The following is a 16,373-nucleotide window of genomic DNA, read 5'->3' on the forward strand; positions in this document are numbered from 1 at the left end:
GTTGATGTGGTGACCACCGCTGCCAGCAACGTCCCATTAGCTAATAAATCGTACGGTGATATCGAGGTGAATGTCGAAGCCATCTCGAGAGCGATGTCAAAGCTTCTCAAAAAGAATATTACCTGTCTGCTGGAACCCCTTCTCCTGTTATTCCAACTCTCTTTATCCAGCGGCACAATCCCATCCTGCTGGAAGACTGCAGATATGTTTCCGGTCTAAAAAAGGGGAGCAAGCGTGATGTGAACAATTATCGGGGTATCACATCGCTTAGTGCAATAACGAAGCTTTTTGAACTGGTTGTCATGGACCCGCTGAATGCCCACTGTAAACAATATCTTTGCGCTGACCAACATGGTTTTATAGCTGGCCGTTCAACAACTACTAACTTGTTGTGCCTAACGTCGTACGTCACGGATAGCATGATTGCACGCACTCAAACGGACGTGATTTACACGGATCTTTCTGCAGCATTCGATAAGCTGAACCATAAAATTGCAATCGCCAAGCTTGACAGACTTGGAGTCGGTGGAAATCTTCTCGATTGGTTTCGATCATATCTGACCGGACGCCAGCTTGTGGTTGCTTTAGGCGATTGTCGCTCAGATAGTTTCCGCGCTTCGTCTGGTATACCGCAGGGCAGTCACTTAGGGTCTTTAATTTTCCTGCTTTACTTCAACGATGTTCACCATGTAATCGATGGACCACGGCTAACCTTTGCGAACGATCTGAAGATATTTCTTCGCATCTGCTCAATAGCCGATTGCCAATCCCTCCAAAACCAGATCACAGTGTTTGCCAACTGGTGTACTCTGAACCGACTTGTGGTCAATCCGGCGAAATGTTCGGTAATTACTTTTTCACGAAAGAAGGAGCCGATCCGGTTTAGTTACTCTCTTCTCGACACGACCATTAACCGAGTGCATTGCGTGAAAGATTTGGGAGTGCTTCTGGATTCGCAACTTACATTTACCCAGCACATATCCTTAGTCGTCGATAGAGCGGCCAGAACGCTTGGCTTTGTGTTCAGGGTGGCGAAAAATTTCGGCTCCATGCAAACTGGACGTTGGTCATGCGAACAATTTTGCATCAACTGCCTCAACAACCGAACGAGTTTCTAAAGAAATTTTAAAAGGAACTCCCGAAGATTTTTTTGCAAGAAGTTCTGAAGAAATTTTCCTTCAAAGGTTTTCTAAAATAGATCTAAAAAAAATACCGAATTTAACAAAATTTCCGAAAGAATTTTTACCCTTTAAAGGCGCAAGGCATTTTGACGTAAACTACGTCTAAGGGGAAGACTCGGATACAGGGTGTAAAATGAAAATGTCAAAATTGGAGACCGTCACGAAATCATGTAAGATTTGTAACATTAATAGGTCCTTTATCTTTCAATGGATTTTAAAGATTTATATATCAATCGATTCGCAAACTCTCCACCAATTTGCTAATAGTATTGAAACTTTTGATTATCAACGCTAAACTATTGAAAAATTTAGTTCTTTCATGCATCATGCATCCCCTATAAAGTGCGTTCCAATCCTTGGTATTGCCTATTTTTAGGGTATTATCAATTATTGAGCTTAATCATACCTGTGTGGGAAGGATCTTGCCTGTTCTGGACCTACAAAATGAAATTTGGTGAGAGAATTCCATTCTATATATTATCAATTTACATTAAAACTATATGAAACTATATTATTATATATAAAAAAAACCATCAGGGCACCCGATTGAAGCGATTTGGATAGGAAGAGTGGAATCGCCAACTTCCTGTTGTTAACATCTCGTGGATAAAGGGCGGGCTCTTCTCCCCATCTATTGGGTCAATCTAGGAAACGAGGGCTCGATTATATTATTGTATGTACGAACTTTCTTCTGGAAGGAGATTCTCTATTCATCCCGTGGATTCGCGTAAGTGTTTCTGCTTATGGAACCACCCCACCCATTTTTGGCCCTTCATACAGGAGTTTGATGAAAAATGCAAATAATAGTGTAATCATGATCAAATCGTTTGTCAGATATGGCCAGTGCTATCGGCAGGTGTCTTGCTACAATAGATGGTAGTATCATCATCATCATCATCATCATTATCAATTATTGAACTGGGGTGTATAAATGGGGTGGCCCAGCTGTTAGACAGTGGGGTCCCTACACACTTAAAATAAATCGCAGATTTCTGTGAAATTTCACCGAAATCTCAACAGCAGAACTGTTCGGTGAATGATTTTACAGATTTTTGGTTGTTTTGACAGTTGAACAAAGGAAAAATCGCCGAAAATTTTGTGAAATAATTACCGAACAAATCTGCTGTTGAGATTTTGGTGAATTGAAGCAAAATTCACCGAAATCTGTGAAATGATTTAAGTGTACACTCTGAAAAATCTTCACGTCATATTTACCTGCAAACAAATGTGGTTCTCATCCACCATACTTTTCACGTAAGAGTGACCTGAATGGCATGTAACATGAACAAAATTTTACCTCGTTGAGTTACGTGATTTATCAGGTGAATCTGACTGGATTTTCCAGTACTAATGACGTGAAGTTTGAAAGTAGTTACGTGTTTGCTCAGGTGAATTTTACGTGTTTTCTACGTACTGGTTACGTGAAATTTCAGTAAAAGCTATATGACATCAGGTAACCACTACATGGTTTGAAATATATTGCAAAATTGTTTTTTAATGAATGCAAAATAAGCTAGTGACTGCCTGCAGCCGTAAACAGGAGACTTCTTCGCATTGTTGATGCACTTGATGCGTTGAACTGCATTTGATGCAGAATGATGTTTTTTTCATTAGACAGAAAATGCTGTCATTCGGCCATTGCGCTTCGGGAAAACACTGTTGGAGAACAAATCAGTTGCTGAAAAATGTCGAATAAAGTTTATTAGATTTGTAGAAAAAGATGAAACCAGTTTCTTTCTCAAAAATTGCTGCTATTTCCGCCGTTAAATCAAGCAAAAAAGTAGTTCAGTCTTGGCAGTTGAAATCTGGAATAGAAATTTTCTTCTAACGCTACCGAAAACGGTAGTTATAGGCTTCATGTAACTTCATCTTCTTCCATATTACTTTCTACGAATCTTATAAATTTTATCCGACTTCCGCTGATTTTTTTCCAAGGAGGGAACCTGCAGGTTCGGAAAATCCCCGCCTAGTTGCACATGAAATATCGCTTACCTCTGCAAATCCTATAATTATGTTTAGGTTATGTGTCTTTTATTCTTACGTGAGTATCAAGTCACTCTCACGTGAAAAGTATGGTGGATGAGAACCATATTTGTTTTCAGGTAAATCTGACGTGAAGATTGTTTACAATGCTAGTTTTCCGCAAGTACCGAAGCTGCAATCACACTAACACAATTTCACTTTAATTGTTTACGAGTACATACAAACATATTCACCAAGATTTTTAGTAAAAGTTACGTGAATTTCAGGTTAACATTACTAACATCACGTAACAATCGTCGTTTATTCAAGACAGATCAGTTACGTGATTTTTCACGTGAATATGACGTGATGATTATTTAGAGTGTACTCCCTCACAGAGTGGAAGATGCTGCTAAAGCTGGGTAGTGGTGTTGATGGGATGGTTCCTTCTCTTCTATATAGAGCGGAATAATTGGTTCAGTGTACTATATTTGGTTTTACGTAGTTTACGTCGAGCGGTCGTGTCTTGTATACAACCCCAACATTTTTTTAGAAATAGTCGAGAATATTTTTAACGTAAATAACCATTAAATTCATTAACAATAAACGTATTTTCAGTTTGTTGTTTTAAATCAACATTGCGGATTTAAGGATTAAAAAAATTTCCAAAGAAATTCTCGAAGAAACTGCAAAATAATTTCTGAAGAAATATCTAAATTATTTTACTAAGGTATTTCCGAGGGATTTCCAGGCTCCGCCAGTGTCGGCTTCTGGTGTTTTTAACTGGAAATTTATGTAAAGTTTCTGGAAAAACTTGAAAAAATCAGGGAATTGTGTTTAAACAGATGATAAGACACCCTGAATGACTTCTACCGCTAGGTTCGCTAGCGTTTCAAAATCATGAAAGGACCACGTTGTTGTTCAATATTTCGCAAGAAGGTGTCATGCGGAGAGCTGGGTTAACAGATTCAGTCAAGAAGGAGACGAGCCAGCCAGCTGGAAGGGTACGATGGACAGAGCATATTTCAAGAATGCCGTGTTCGCTTCCGATCCGTCAGGTTTGGAACGCACCACTATAGGATTTCGGGCGGTCATTAATCGAAAATGTCATGTCTTCCGAATTATTTTAAAATATTTTCTCTCCATTGTCAATACTCTAATTAAGAGAAATTCTGAATTTGAAGTCTCTAGGTGCACTAGTTCCAAAGATATAAGGTGGCAAAGTCAGAAATGGGTAAAAAGTTAGCAAATTTTCTGAAAAAATATTTTATTTTCAACTATTTATTGAAATATTTTTTAAATGTTTTTTCTTCAATGTTAATACATCATTACAAAGGTTATTGTATAAGCTTTTAAATGGTGTGCAAAACTAATGGTTACACTGTGAAAAAATTGAAAAATGCGGAAGCAATATTTTTCCAAAACGACGCTATTTTCAACTTTGATAGTGAAGAACTTTTTTCCTCAGGAATCCCCAGGTTCTTTTATGATACACATCAAGGACAAAGCTTCGACTAAAATGTCCCGAAAGAATTTCTTGCCAGTATTTGCAATTAACAGAGTTAAGTCACTCTGATTTTTTTTCATTTGTTTTTTACCGTGTTTTGCCTCTCTCGTACTAAAAGGTTAATGATCCTTCCACAAACGAATGTTTGCTAGAAGGCCCGGAGACCCATAGTGGTATATCTCACCTAACTAAGCGCGAAGAATTGAGGTGATGTCTGTATGTGTGTGCATGCGCGTCTGTATGTATGTGCGCAAAAGAACGCAATCGCCATTTAGACACTTATTTGTGTCCGATTTTCTCGCAACAAGTTTCATTCGACGGGAAATCTAGTCCCATCGTTTCCTATTGAAAATGGGTCAGACTGAACTATGCGCTCAAAGGGTATGGTCAAAATACATTTATTGGTAATAACTTCGACTTTATTTATAACCATTTGAGCTCATTTAATTAACTTTTCAAAGGAGTAAATGAATAAAACCCCCAATGCAATGCAGCACAACGGTAACGGAAGGATTTAACAGTTCGCTCATATATTTCCTGTCAAATTTTACCGTTTCCGTCGCCATTCCGCTGAAATGCGTTTGGGGCTTGAGTGGTTTGAGTCATTCTCTAAACCTAATTTTCTGAGCTATTCATTAGCTACTGATGGAGAACTAAATATGAAAACAAATCAAAAGTAATTCAAATAGTGTTGTTATTTAAATTAAAAGAATTTTGCTTTTCGGAAGAATGGAGCATTCTTACATTCCACAATGAATGTCCACATTTTTTGAGAATATATTAATCTCATTTTTTGAATAACTTGTACACGTAAAAATGTCATGGGATTGCGATTTCTAATTTGCTAATACCCTTTTTCAAAAGTTATTTTCAATTCTGATTATTTGATTAACATTTAATGCTTTATGATCCTTCAGATCCTAGTACTTTGTCAAACAAATTGTTCTAAATACAAATTGTGAGGCATGAGAGTGAGAACAAAAAATATCACGGAATGTCATGAAATTAATGTCATTTAACATGATCGCCGCCATAATGTCCATAAATTGCTGAACTTAGTTTTTGTACAGCCCCTTCCTTCTCCTTAAGAAAACGCACGAAATTTCAACTTCCCAAATAGGTTTGCTTTGTCACGTTAATCGAACCTATGAAAAAATAATTACGTAATTCATAGACGATCCCCAAAGGGGGGGTTGGAAATTGTATATTCATGCTATTTCGACCATACACAGCTAAAACTAAGTGGAAAATCACTTTAAAAGTCCAATTTTATTTTTGACCGCTCGCTTGTATGGGGATCCCCCATAGTGCGCACATTTGTCTGGAACTGAAAGACAAATTTGTTCCAATTGTGATACTTGTAGAAACTGTACCTCAATGATGTCAAATAAGATTAGAACGCTATTAAACAACAAAAAGATTTAGGTACAATGCAAATATGGTATGAGAGAAACTGCATGCTTCTAAACTAGTCAACGTTTTATTGTAGCATTGTATAAGATTCACCAATGCTTAGGGATTTCCTGCAGAAAAGAACGACCCCAGTATCATACTCTCTTAAAAATAATATTTTTGGATTTGTTTCAGATAAAGTGGATGACAACATAACGCTACTCGAGGGTCACACCGAGGGAGTGTGCTGCCTGCGATGGGGTCACGGAGAGAGCAAATTGCTCGTATCCGGAAGCTTTGACAATACGGTCCGCGTGTGGGATACGGTGAACTGCAGTTGCATCGCACTGTACCGCAACACTGATTCGGTGTACTGCGCCATCTTTTCACCGATCCAGGAAAACATTGTGATTTTGACCGGAAAAGGGACAACGCTGGCATTCTTTGACTACACCAAATATCCTGTCACGCAGAATGCGTTGGCGAAAAGTAAGTACATGTTTTTTGCCTTTCTCGTACAACAAAGTTGTACCGAAAGGCTATCATTTCGCTACGAAAACGAACCTTTTATAGAAGTCTCGGAGACCCATAGTGTTATATACCAATCGACTCAGCTTGACGAGCTGAGAAAATGTCTGTCTGTCCGTGTGTATGTATGTGTGTATGTGTGTGCACAAAAGGTAAGAAAAATATTAGACAACTTTTTATATAGTAATCATCAACCGATTTTCTCGCAACAAGTTTCATTCGACAGGGGGCAAAGCATAGTTGATCACTATTGAATTTGATAACGATCAGCCGTTGCGTTTAAAAGTTATAAAGAAAATGGTACATCGAACCATATTAGCACCATATAAGGTTGGTGTCTTGGCTAAATGCGAGAAAGGCAGTATCAGTACTCGGTGAATTAAGTTGGGTTTTTCCCGTAAAATTTCTGCGAAAGGCCCAGTATGTAGGGGGCGTCTGGGTAATTTGGCCACTCTAAGGAAAATATAAATTAAATCAATACATGATTATGCTGCTTCCTATGGAATTTCAAATTCAATGTGTAAGAATGCATTTACTCTTGATTACGGTAGAGTAATACACCCGATTCTTTTTTTTACAAGGGGGATGCGTTCCGTGTAAAAAAAGTTTTTAGTTTAAAATTGAAAAATCCGTGTACCCTGGGCAAAGGCACAACTTTGTGATCAGCTTAAATGCTGTCAAGTTCCAGAGCTTAAATGTATCTTTACTCTTCACAGAAAGATGCACACTAGTGGTGCCACTAGGAATCGATACTGCGATCGATCTTGAGAAGCGATTACATTATTTCCTGTACTACACATATATCCCCTTATTCCAGAATGAAAACTTCCTTACTTTGAAGAATAGAAAAGGGACCCCTTAGATCGAGATGGCCAACGTACTTGTACACGCCATTAACTCATCCGTCAAGCAACGCAACCAACAGCCGAGCCAACAGCATATGCTCGTACTACACACAAACATAGTTCGTGCTTGAATCGTGCTTGGATGGACAATACCGTTTTGCAATCACCGATCCGAGCATCTAACGATTATTGCTTTTGCCTTTTATATAGCACTGTTACTAATTCGAGACTACACATGCATCACATCACTTTATTTTAAAATTAGTTCAAATATCATTTATTACACATTCAGATACATGTACATTATTTCACTATTGTAAGTAATCGTCGCGAGAATATCACAATGAACTCGCATGACTGCTACATGCTTTCAATACTAATAATCACCTTCTTTCTTTTCTTCCTTTTGCATTATCCACTAATTGTTGCGAGCTACTACCCTTAACCAAGGATGTTAACGATCATTCAGTAATTTGCGTTCGATCATTTAGTAGTTTGTCAATAACACATTCCAGAAGCTGAATTTCAAAATATGTTGTATGGTGGACTTCTAGTGCGAAGGTTTTTCTACAACTTTGCCTAATGGTTCGTTTTTAGAATTCAACTAATAACGGAGTTAGAGCGCTAGTTGCAGTAACTCAAACTAAATGATTGGAATTTTGTTATCATTTAGTCTAAGTTACTGAAACTATAGCTATAACTCCGTTACTAGTGGAATTCAAACAACGAACCATTAGGCAGAGTTGTAGAAAAACCTTCGCACTAGAAGTCCACCATACAACATATTTTGAAATTCAGCTTATGAAATGTGTTATTGACAAACTACTAAATGATCGAACGCAAATTACTGAATAATCGTTAACATCCTTGCCCTTAACAAAACATTGGAAGACCCCCACTATTGTAATAGAACAGAAAAAAAATATCTGGACCGATTTGCTATCGGTGTAGAGGAAATCGAGCTGGCTGATTAATTCGATTTCTTGGGCCGGTGACCACTAACAGATACACATTATTGCCTGGTAAGACGAAATTAAAAACTATTGAAAAATATCCAACAAGGATACAAAAGAAGCAAGGTAAATTACATTTGAATTCACTATATGCTAATTAAAATTCTCCGAACAGCGTCTATGATCAATAAAACCCCACACTCCATCCCACTACCATCCTACTCCCTTAGGCAAAATACACCTCCCGTGTATCCCGCAAAACTTAAAAGCAGCAGGGCTAATGACGTTGCGATGCCTATTCCCACTCCCCACTCCATCGGTGTATTATGGAAAGTGTAAGTTCTCGGATTTACGCTGGTGACCTGGCCCAGCGACCCCCTTGTACATCATGAAAATGAAAATGAAAATGAAAATGAAATTGAAAAATCCGTGTAAAAAAAGTTTTGTGATTACTCGACGAATCATGAAAAATGGAGCAACTTTGTAAAAATTTTGTGTGGGATTTTTTTACTCGGCCGTGTAAAAAAATCCGTGTAAAAACAGAATCGGGTGTATTACACTTTATATTCTTTATATTTTACCCAAACTTTAACCCCACGGAAATATCCACAGAAAAACGTTGAAAAATCAGGTGATATTCCAAAAGTTGTGAAAGTCGATGTGGGCCGAAAAATTGAAGAAAATCCATCCGCGTAAAAAAGCGATCCAGTGCACTAATTCACCCTTTTTTATTTGATCAATTAATTTTCACAGAAACACGTCCTCCGGTTAGGTGGGCAACCGAAGAAGATAGAAACGACAAGAAAGCATCCAGGGATAAACGACGAGCCGGCAAGCCTTTGGAACAGCTACAAAAGTCGATCGGTGCGATGAACATCACGGAAAACGTTGTTGATACCAATACAGTGGCACCAGACGTCGTGCCAACGGCACCGGTAAATGGGCAATTGAAACAAGACTCGAGTTTAGAAGAAAAATCTGACGCAAAACGAGTGACAGAAGTGGACGAGTTGGCAGAGCACCTGAAGGCAATTAAATTCAAGGAGATCAAACCGGTTGAGTTGAAATCCAATGTGCCCACCACTTTCCATCTGGCGAATAGAGAGATCAATAAACCTACAGATGTCCTGGCGTGTTTGATGAAGTTGATCAATTACGAGGAACCGAATGAGGATGATCTGGTTGAGGACGGCGTTGAGGGAGAATCTCCAAAAATAGCTGAAAGCGAAGAAAAGCGATATTTTAATGAGAAACTGTTCATGAGCGAGAAGGATCTTAAGGAGCTTATCGACGACGAAAGTATGTTCGGTTTTAACGTATTTTAATATTGCTTATTATAGTTCTCACACATTTCATACTACTATTATGTTTTAGCTAAAAATCATGCTATCGCAAAAACTTCATCGATCGGAGCGATACTTTTGCCTCAGATTGGCTTTCGATTGAAGGAGGTTATCATTCAAAGGATTGCATCAAAAAGATTAACGGATCAGCTGGTAGCATTAGCACCGTCAATTTCTTACGAGTAAGGAACGAATGGTATTTCGTAGGCTATTTTTTTGCAATATTTTTGTATCTTCTGTAGATTTTGGCGTAAATGTTGTGAAGCGTACGGCTATCAACTTTTGGAAAAACAATATCCATTAGCCTCGATTCCCTATTTTCTGGCTAGTCATAAGGTAAGTGCACTTTTCGATCAATGTTCGTTTCTATTAAACTTATTGTAATTGGGTTTAGTTTTTGGTTTAATAATTATTTTAATCATTTGTTTGAACGTCGGAGTGGGTTGTGGGGTGACATGACTTTGTAATTCAAGGGTATAATTTCTCCAATCTAAAAGCATTGACTAACTTTTTGAAAACAAAAATGTAGCCAACAAAAGTTTATAGTTAATATAGTGTACACACTTAAATCCTCGAATATTTCTTAGTCTTTGGTAAAAAGACTTTTAGCCCGTGGCTTGCTCGTTTATAAATTCAATATTTATTGGTTAACATAACCCGGAGTTTCACGCCGTAATAGAGTTTGTTGTGAACCGAGTATTGTGGCGTAAAATTCGGGGTTATGTTATCCAAATAAATATTGAATTTAGAGATGAGCAAGCTACGGGCTGAAAGTATCTATTAAATGCACAAACAATTCGAGGCGACGAACAGAACTTTTTTTGGCGCGTATAAAGTTGTCCCTCAAATAACACAGCACATGTTAATTCCAGATTACCGAAGCGATTGATTACCTTTGCAAGCACAAGTATTTCCGCGAAGCTTGGGCCATTTGCAAACTGCGGAAGGCTCACGACGATCCCATTTACGAACACGTTGCTAGGGAATGGGGCAAGTACCTGGAGAGCTCTGGCAATTTCGAAGGAGCTGCCCTTGTGTAAGTTGAAATAATTCATTCAGGTGCTGTTTAGACATACTAATGATAACGTGTGATTTTAGCTGGACCGCCTCGAAAAACTATAAAAATGCCGTTACCGCGCTTTCCAAGCGAAAAGAAATCACCGAAGATATTCAGAGTGCCATCGATGCGCTGAACGTGAAACTAACTTCGACAGATAACTGATCAACATGTGACCTGCATTTTTCCAAGAAAGGTGAATTAGCCTATCTTATATTTATTTATTGTTTTCTCCATTATCACATAGGTTCGGCAGTTAAAAGTTGAACGAAATTTGAGTAAAAAAAATGAAATCTCAAAGTCGTGGAACGTTTATTTGAGGAAATATCAGAGAAACTTTGTTCCTAAAATGAAATTAATCCATCCCTTTCAAAAATAAGTAAAAATAAAGGCAATGCAACACCCCAATAGGTTTCTTTCCCACTACAATACGATCACGACAATTGACAAGAAAAAATAGAGAAATATGCTAAATTAATGATTTCGTGTGTTACTTCTACGTGAAGTTAAACGATTTACAATAATATGGAAATGCTAATATCATCTTCCAAACTTGGACGTGCATGTTCATGATAGAATTAGAGGCGAAAGTATAGAATTGATAGTTCCGTTAGGATACGGCAGGCATGAAGAATGTTTTTATAGAAGTCGATTTGAAAGCGAGCGGAGGGCAATATTTGTGATGGCACATATCATACGACCTTCCTTCTGCCAAGCTCCCGTATGAAGGGGGAGGGAAGAATATCAGTGTGGAAGCTGATATATCTCCACTGGCCATTAGTGAACGAGTTCGTGGGAAGTTATCAAGCCGGCTTCGTTGACGGCCGCTCGACAACGGACCAGATCTTTACTGTACGGCAAATCCTTCAAAAATGCCGTGAATACCAGGATCCGGCAGGTACGAGACGGCGTGGAGCGCAGCGAGCGAGATGGGCAGACCAGGTGCAAAACGACTTGGCGAGCGTGGGGCGTATCCGAGAATGGAGAGATGCGGCCTCGAACCGTGTATTGTGGCGTCAAATTGTTGATTCAGTGTTATCTGTTTAGATGTAAACTAAATAAATGAAATGTGTCGAATTAAATCTATGTCTAAAAATTCATTTAAAAAATTTCTACTTAAAAGATAGAAATAATATTATTAAAAATAATATTTTTTTATAAATTTATAGCCCCTTCAAATTGGAATTTTCGGCCAAAGATATAAGGGGGAGACAATTAAAAAATTATTTGCAAACTGGCCAGTGGAGATATATCAGCTTCCACACTGATATTCTTCCCTCCCCCTTCATACGGGAGCTTGGCAGAAAGAAGGTCGTATGATATGTGCCATCACAAATATTGCCCTCCGCTCGCTTTCAAATCGACTTCTATAAAAACATTCTTCATGCCTGCCGTATCCTAACGGAACTATCAATTCTATACTTTCGCCTCTAATTCTATCATGAACATGTACGTCCAAGTTTGGAAGAGAAATATGAGAAAACGCGAATTTTACAAAAGCCTTTGTCCTTTCGCCCTAATTTGGTCACATGCTATTTTTAGAGGAGTCATGAGTAGGGGAAGGTGGATGGTTGTCTGCACCCTTTTTGTTTTTGGTTCACAACTTTCGTCCAATTGCACAATGTGGTGATATTTGCATACCAGGCCTGGTAGCGAGTCACTTTTTAGTGACTTGGTCACTATTTTGAGTCTAGTCACTAAAAAGTCACTATTTTCAACCAAAAGTCACTAAAAGTCACTGTTTTCAAAAAATGGTCACTAAAGTCACTATTTTTGCATTGTAAAAAGTTCAAAATAAAAATCATTTGTACCTATAATGATCAACCAAAACAAATCTCGCTTAACTTTTCAAAAGGACCTAAGTAACATTTTTTTCATGAATTAATTTGAATACCGCAATCAATAGCTTTCATGTTGTTCTGTTGATTGCGCTATTCAAATTATTTCATGAAAAAAATGTTACTTAGGTCCTTTTGAAAAGTTAAGCGAGAAATGTGTAGGTGGGCTTGGTGGTCATATGGCTCAATTCATGGGTTCCAATGGTCTGACCATGGTTCCATGGTCTGACACGATTGCAGATCTTCGTAGAACCTGTCTTAAAGCTAAAAGAAGGTTGCGACGTGCTAGAACAGACGCTGAGCGACTCGATAGACGAGGGGTATTCCGGACAGCGAGCAGAGCCCTGAACTACGAGATTAAATGTAGCAAGCGAGCCTGCTTCGAACAGCTGTGCAGGATGGCGAATGACACCCCGTGGGGTGATGCATACAGGATAGTGATGTCTAGGACCAATAGCACACCTCCTGAAAGATCCCCAGAGCTGTTAGCCAGTATAGTAGAGGGATTGTTTCCGACACATGAACCATCGGACTGGCCCGCTACACCATACGAGTCAGTCGACGTGGTACCGCTAGTGACTAACGAAGAGCTTATCGTAGCCGCAAGAAAACTTAAGCTCAATAAGGCGCCAGGCCCGGCACGGCAAATGCTGGGTAAAGCGTACCATTGGTACTTCGCGTACCTGAAGGAATAAAATAGACCCCATCTCGCGGTCCTTAGCCTCTTACCCAGCAACTCCTATCCCTACCTCCCCGCGGTGCTGGCCGGGATACGAGCAACCTTAGGGAAGATCGGGTAACCAACCCCGGTGGGAACTATGGTCGTATGTTGACAGGGAAGGGGTTGCTCCTTCCGGAGGTGCAAATCTTATTGAGCGTCTGTTCTCCATGTCAGGATCGGCTCACAACAGCGTCTGTTCTCCATGTTAGGGGCGGCTGATCATCGTCCGAGTGCCAGCGAGGGACTCTAAAGTGAAACTGTGCACCATGGTCCACCGGAAATAAGGAGGAATGGTACTTCGGAATTTTAGGGGGATGGTGTCAGGCCCTGCAAGCCAGCCTTTAAGAAATCATAAGCAACGAATAATCAACAAGAGAGTACGGACCGGAACCATCGGCGAAGACCACTGCGACGAAAAGGGACTAGCGATTGGAAACTCGGTTCGTGGAACTGCAAATCTGTCAACTTCATCGGGAGCACACGCATACATTGCTGTGTGCTTGTAGAATGAAGCGGACGTAATAATTTACCGCTCCGGCGCAAACAGAATATAATCCCTTTTTTCTGAAGTTTTAATCACGAATATGTTAAAATACTTACCAGTTTAGCATACTCTATCAAAAATCGTGTTCGTTAGTGCCAATATTATCACCGATATTCCGTAAAAGTGCGTCTAACATAATTTTGTGAAGTGTCGCTGTACAACACTCGTGTGGTTAACAAAGAACACTCTATATATCTGTGTAACGTCATTCCACCATGAACAACAAGGACTACCAAACGCGGTTGCGGAGTAACTCACTAGCTAAACTGGTACTACAAGTTCGGGGGCTGATATTACCGTTTCGAGGATCGCATCCCTCATGCAGTCACAGCTAGCTTCATATCAACGGACGACAAAAGAGGACTTCAAGAAGCTGGGTGAATCTGTATCGTCTGTTGCATTACAGATGAACAAGCTACGGGAGGACATAACTACCGATATCGAAAAGTTACGAGAGGAAAACAAGCAAACGTTCAACAACTTGTCAACATCGATAGCTACTGTGAAGAAGGATGCAGCACTCGCCCTGGATCGGTTTTCACGGATGAACGATCTTGTAGTGAGCGGAGTACCATTTGTAGACGGAGAAAACCTGTTGTCCTATTTCCGCACATGGTGTAAATTACTTGGATATGCCGAAAATAACTATCCTCTCGTTGATGCTCGTCGACTCTCCAAAGGAACCGTAACGGCTGGAAATGTTTATATCATTCTGCTACAATTTGCGATCACTCTTCAGCGGAACGATTTCTACTCTCGCTATCTTCGTTCTCGCTCGTTGTCGCTCTCCGGGATTGGCTTTGCAATGAACAAACGTATTTACATCAACGAAAATTTGGCAATCCACATCAGAGATCTAAGATCCAAAGCAATGCAACTAAAGAAGAATGGGAAACTGCGAGGAGTGTTTACAAGGAATGGAATGCTATTTGTGAAAAAGCCTGGCGACGATAAAGAGTTTCCTGTATCCACGGAAGATGATCTACGACAACTGCATATTACCTTATCCTCATGAGTTTCTGTTTATCCTGCCTTCCTTCCTTTGTGTTCCATGATTCCCCTCCTAAAAGTCTGTACGAGTTGCCGCTGTTGTTGCTGCTGCTGTTGGGGTTTGGTCTTACAGGCACTAAATGGTGCATAGGGTTAAATGCTAAGTGCTGAAGGTAGTTTCTTACTTTTGTTTGCGCCACATAATGATGAATTTGTTAGATTTAAATTTTTGTGAATTGTAATGAAGAATATGAAGTTGAACGAAATGCTTTTCTATTATCCTCCCTTAAAAGCTAAGTTTTCTTATTTATCAAATGGCTAATGATTCCAATTTTTACACCTCGACAAACTGGTGCATTCCTTGTACCGTAATGAAAGCAGTGTTAATCATAACAAGCTCTCTGTTTGCTGTGTTAATTCTCAAAGTATTTGTGCTCGTAAACTCTGTAAGATTGAGCAATTGCGTCTCATTGTTGAATTTTCCAAAGTGGACATTATTTGTGTTAGTGAAACGTGGTTAAACGAAAATGTTAATAGTTCTATTTTATTAATTGACGGATATGAAATTGTTAGACATGATAGAGTAAGTCGTTTAGGAGGTGGTGTGATGATCTATATTAGAAAAGACATATCGTATAACCTTATTAGTACGTCGAGCAACCAGAGTGGAGTACCAAAAACTGAATTCATTGTTGTTGAAGTTATTTTACAAAATGATAAATTATTATTTGTGGCACTCTACAACCCTCCAGGGATAGATTGCACTGAATCTCTCGAATACCTGTTATCGTCATATGGGAATAAGTATAACTACCAGGGCTGTGCACCATCACCATCAACACCTTTTAACACCCTGATATAGACACGCTTATTCTTCTGCATTCCACACTCTCCTCAACCATCATAGTGGCACAAAACTGTTTATTGTGACATGCCTATTGAAATGATCGGATTTGCTTCTTCCATCATTCTCCAAAATATAAAAGAGTGGCACGATACCGGACCATCATTTCACTTGCCTTCGAAAAGATACTCATCACCATCAATTTGCAGTTGTATTGCCATTGGGCCGTGCACACATATAAAGCTAATCGTGTGAAAATTAATGCAAAGCATAGAACACAATATCTTGTGCAGCGGGATACACATTTTCGCATGTTCTTCATCAGCACGAGCGTCGTTCCATTTGATTGTCTTGGACGCTCTTTGTGCAATGATGGTTAGCTATACAGAAAGAGTATCATTTTAAGTTTCCTATGAATGTACAAAGAGTATCCTGACATTGCACAGCCCTGATAACTACATTTATTTTTTGGGCGATTTCAACACGAATCTCCTAATGAACTCGTCGAAAACGGAGAATTTTTGGAGCGTCCTGAATACTCATTCAGTAGAATGTTTAGGTAACGAGCCAACCTACTTTCATAAAAATGGCGCATCGCAATTAGATCTAATTTTAACGAATGATGCTTCTAAGGTTTTGAAATTTAGCCAAATAGAGATTCCTGTTCT

The 16,373-nt window shown here is 39.2% G+C and overlaps 1 protein-coding gene across 1 annotated transcript in view; it reads left to right on the forward strand.

The window, feature by feature from the left end:
- Positions 1 to 11,068, forward strand: part of LOC134212396 (protein rigor mortis) — a 49,401-nt gene extending 38,333 nt beyond the window's left edge. Inside the window, exons 6-11 of the mRNA XM_062690191.1 lie at positions 6,238 to 6,531; positions 9,122 to 9,667; positions 9,743 to 9,893; positions 9,954 to 10,047; positions 10,584 to 10,747; positions 10,810 to 11,068. Coding sequence (XP_062546175.1) covers positions 6,238 to 6,531; positions 9,122 to 9,667; positions 9,743 to 9,893; positions 9,954 to 10,047; positions 10,584 to 10,747; positions 10,810 to 10,933 — 1,373 coding nt within the window. The 3' untranslated portion in view covers positions 10,934 to 11,068. The remainder of the gene's footprint in view (positions 1 to 6,237; positions 6,532 to 9,121; positions 9,668 to 9,742; positions 9,894 to 9,953; positions 10,048 to 10,583; positions 10,748 to 10,809) is intronic.
- Positions 11,069 to 16,373: the final 5,305 nt, after the last annotated feature.

The sequence above is a fragment of the Armigeres subalbatus genome, chromosome 2, assembly GCF_024139115.2.
Source record: "Armigeres subalbatus isolate Guangzhou_Male chromosome 2, GZ_Asu_2, whole genome shotgun sequence".
NCBI classification, from domain to species: Eukaryota; Metazoa; Arthropoda; class Insecta; order Diptera; family Culicidae; genus Armigeres; species Armigeres subalbatus.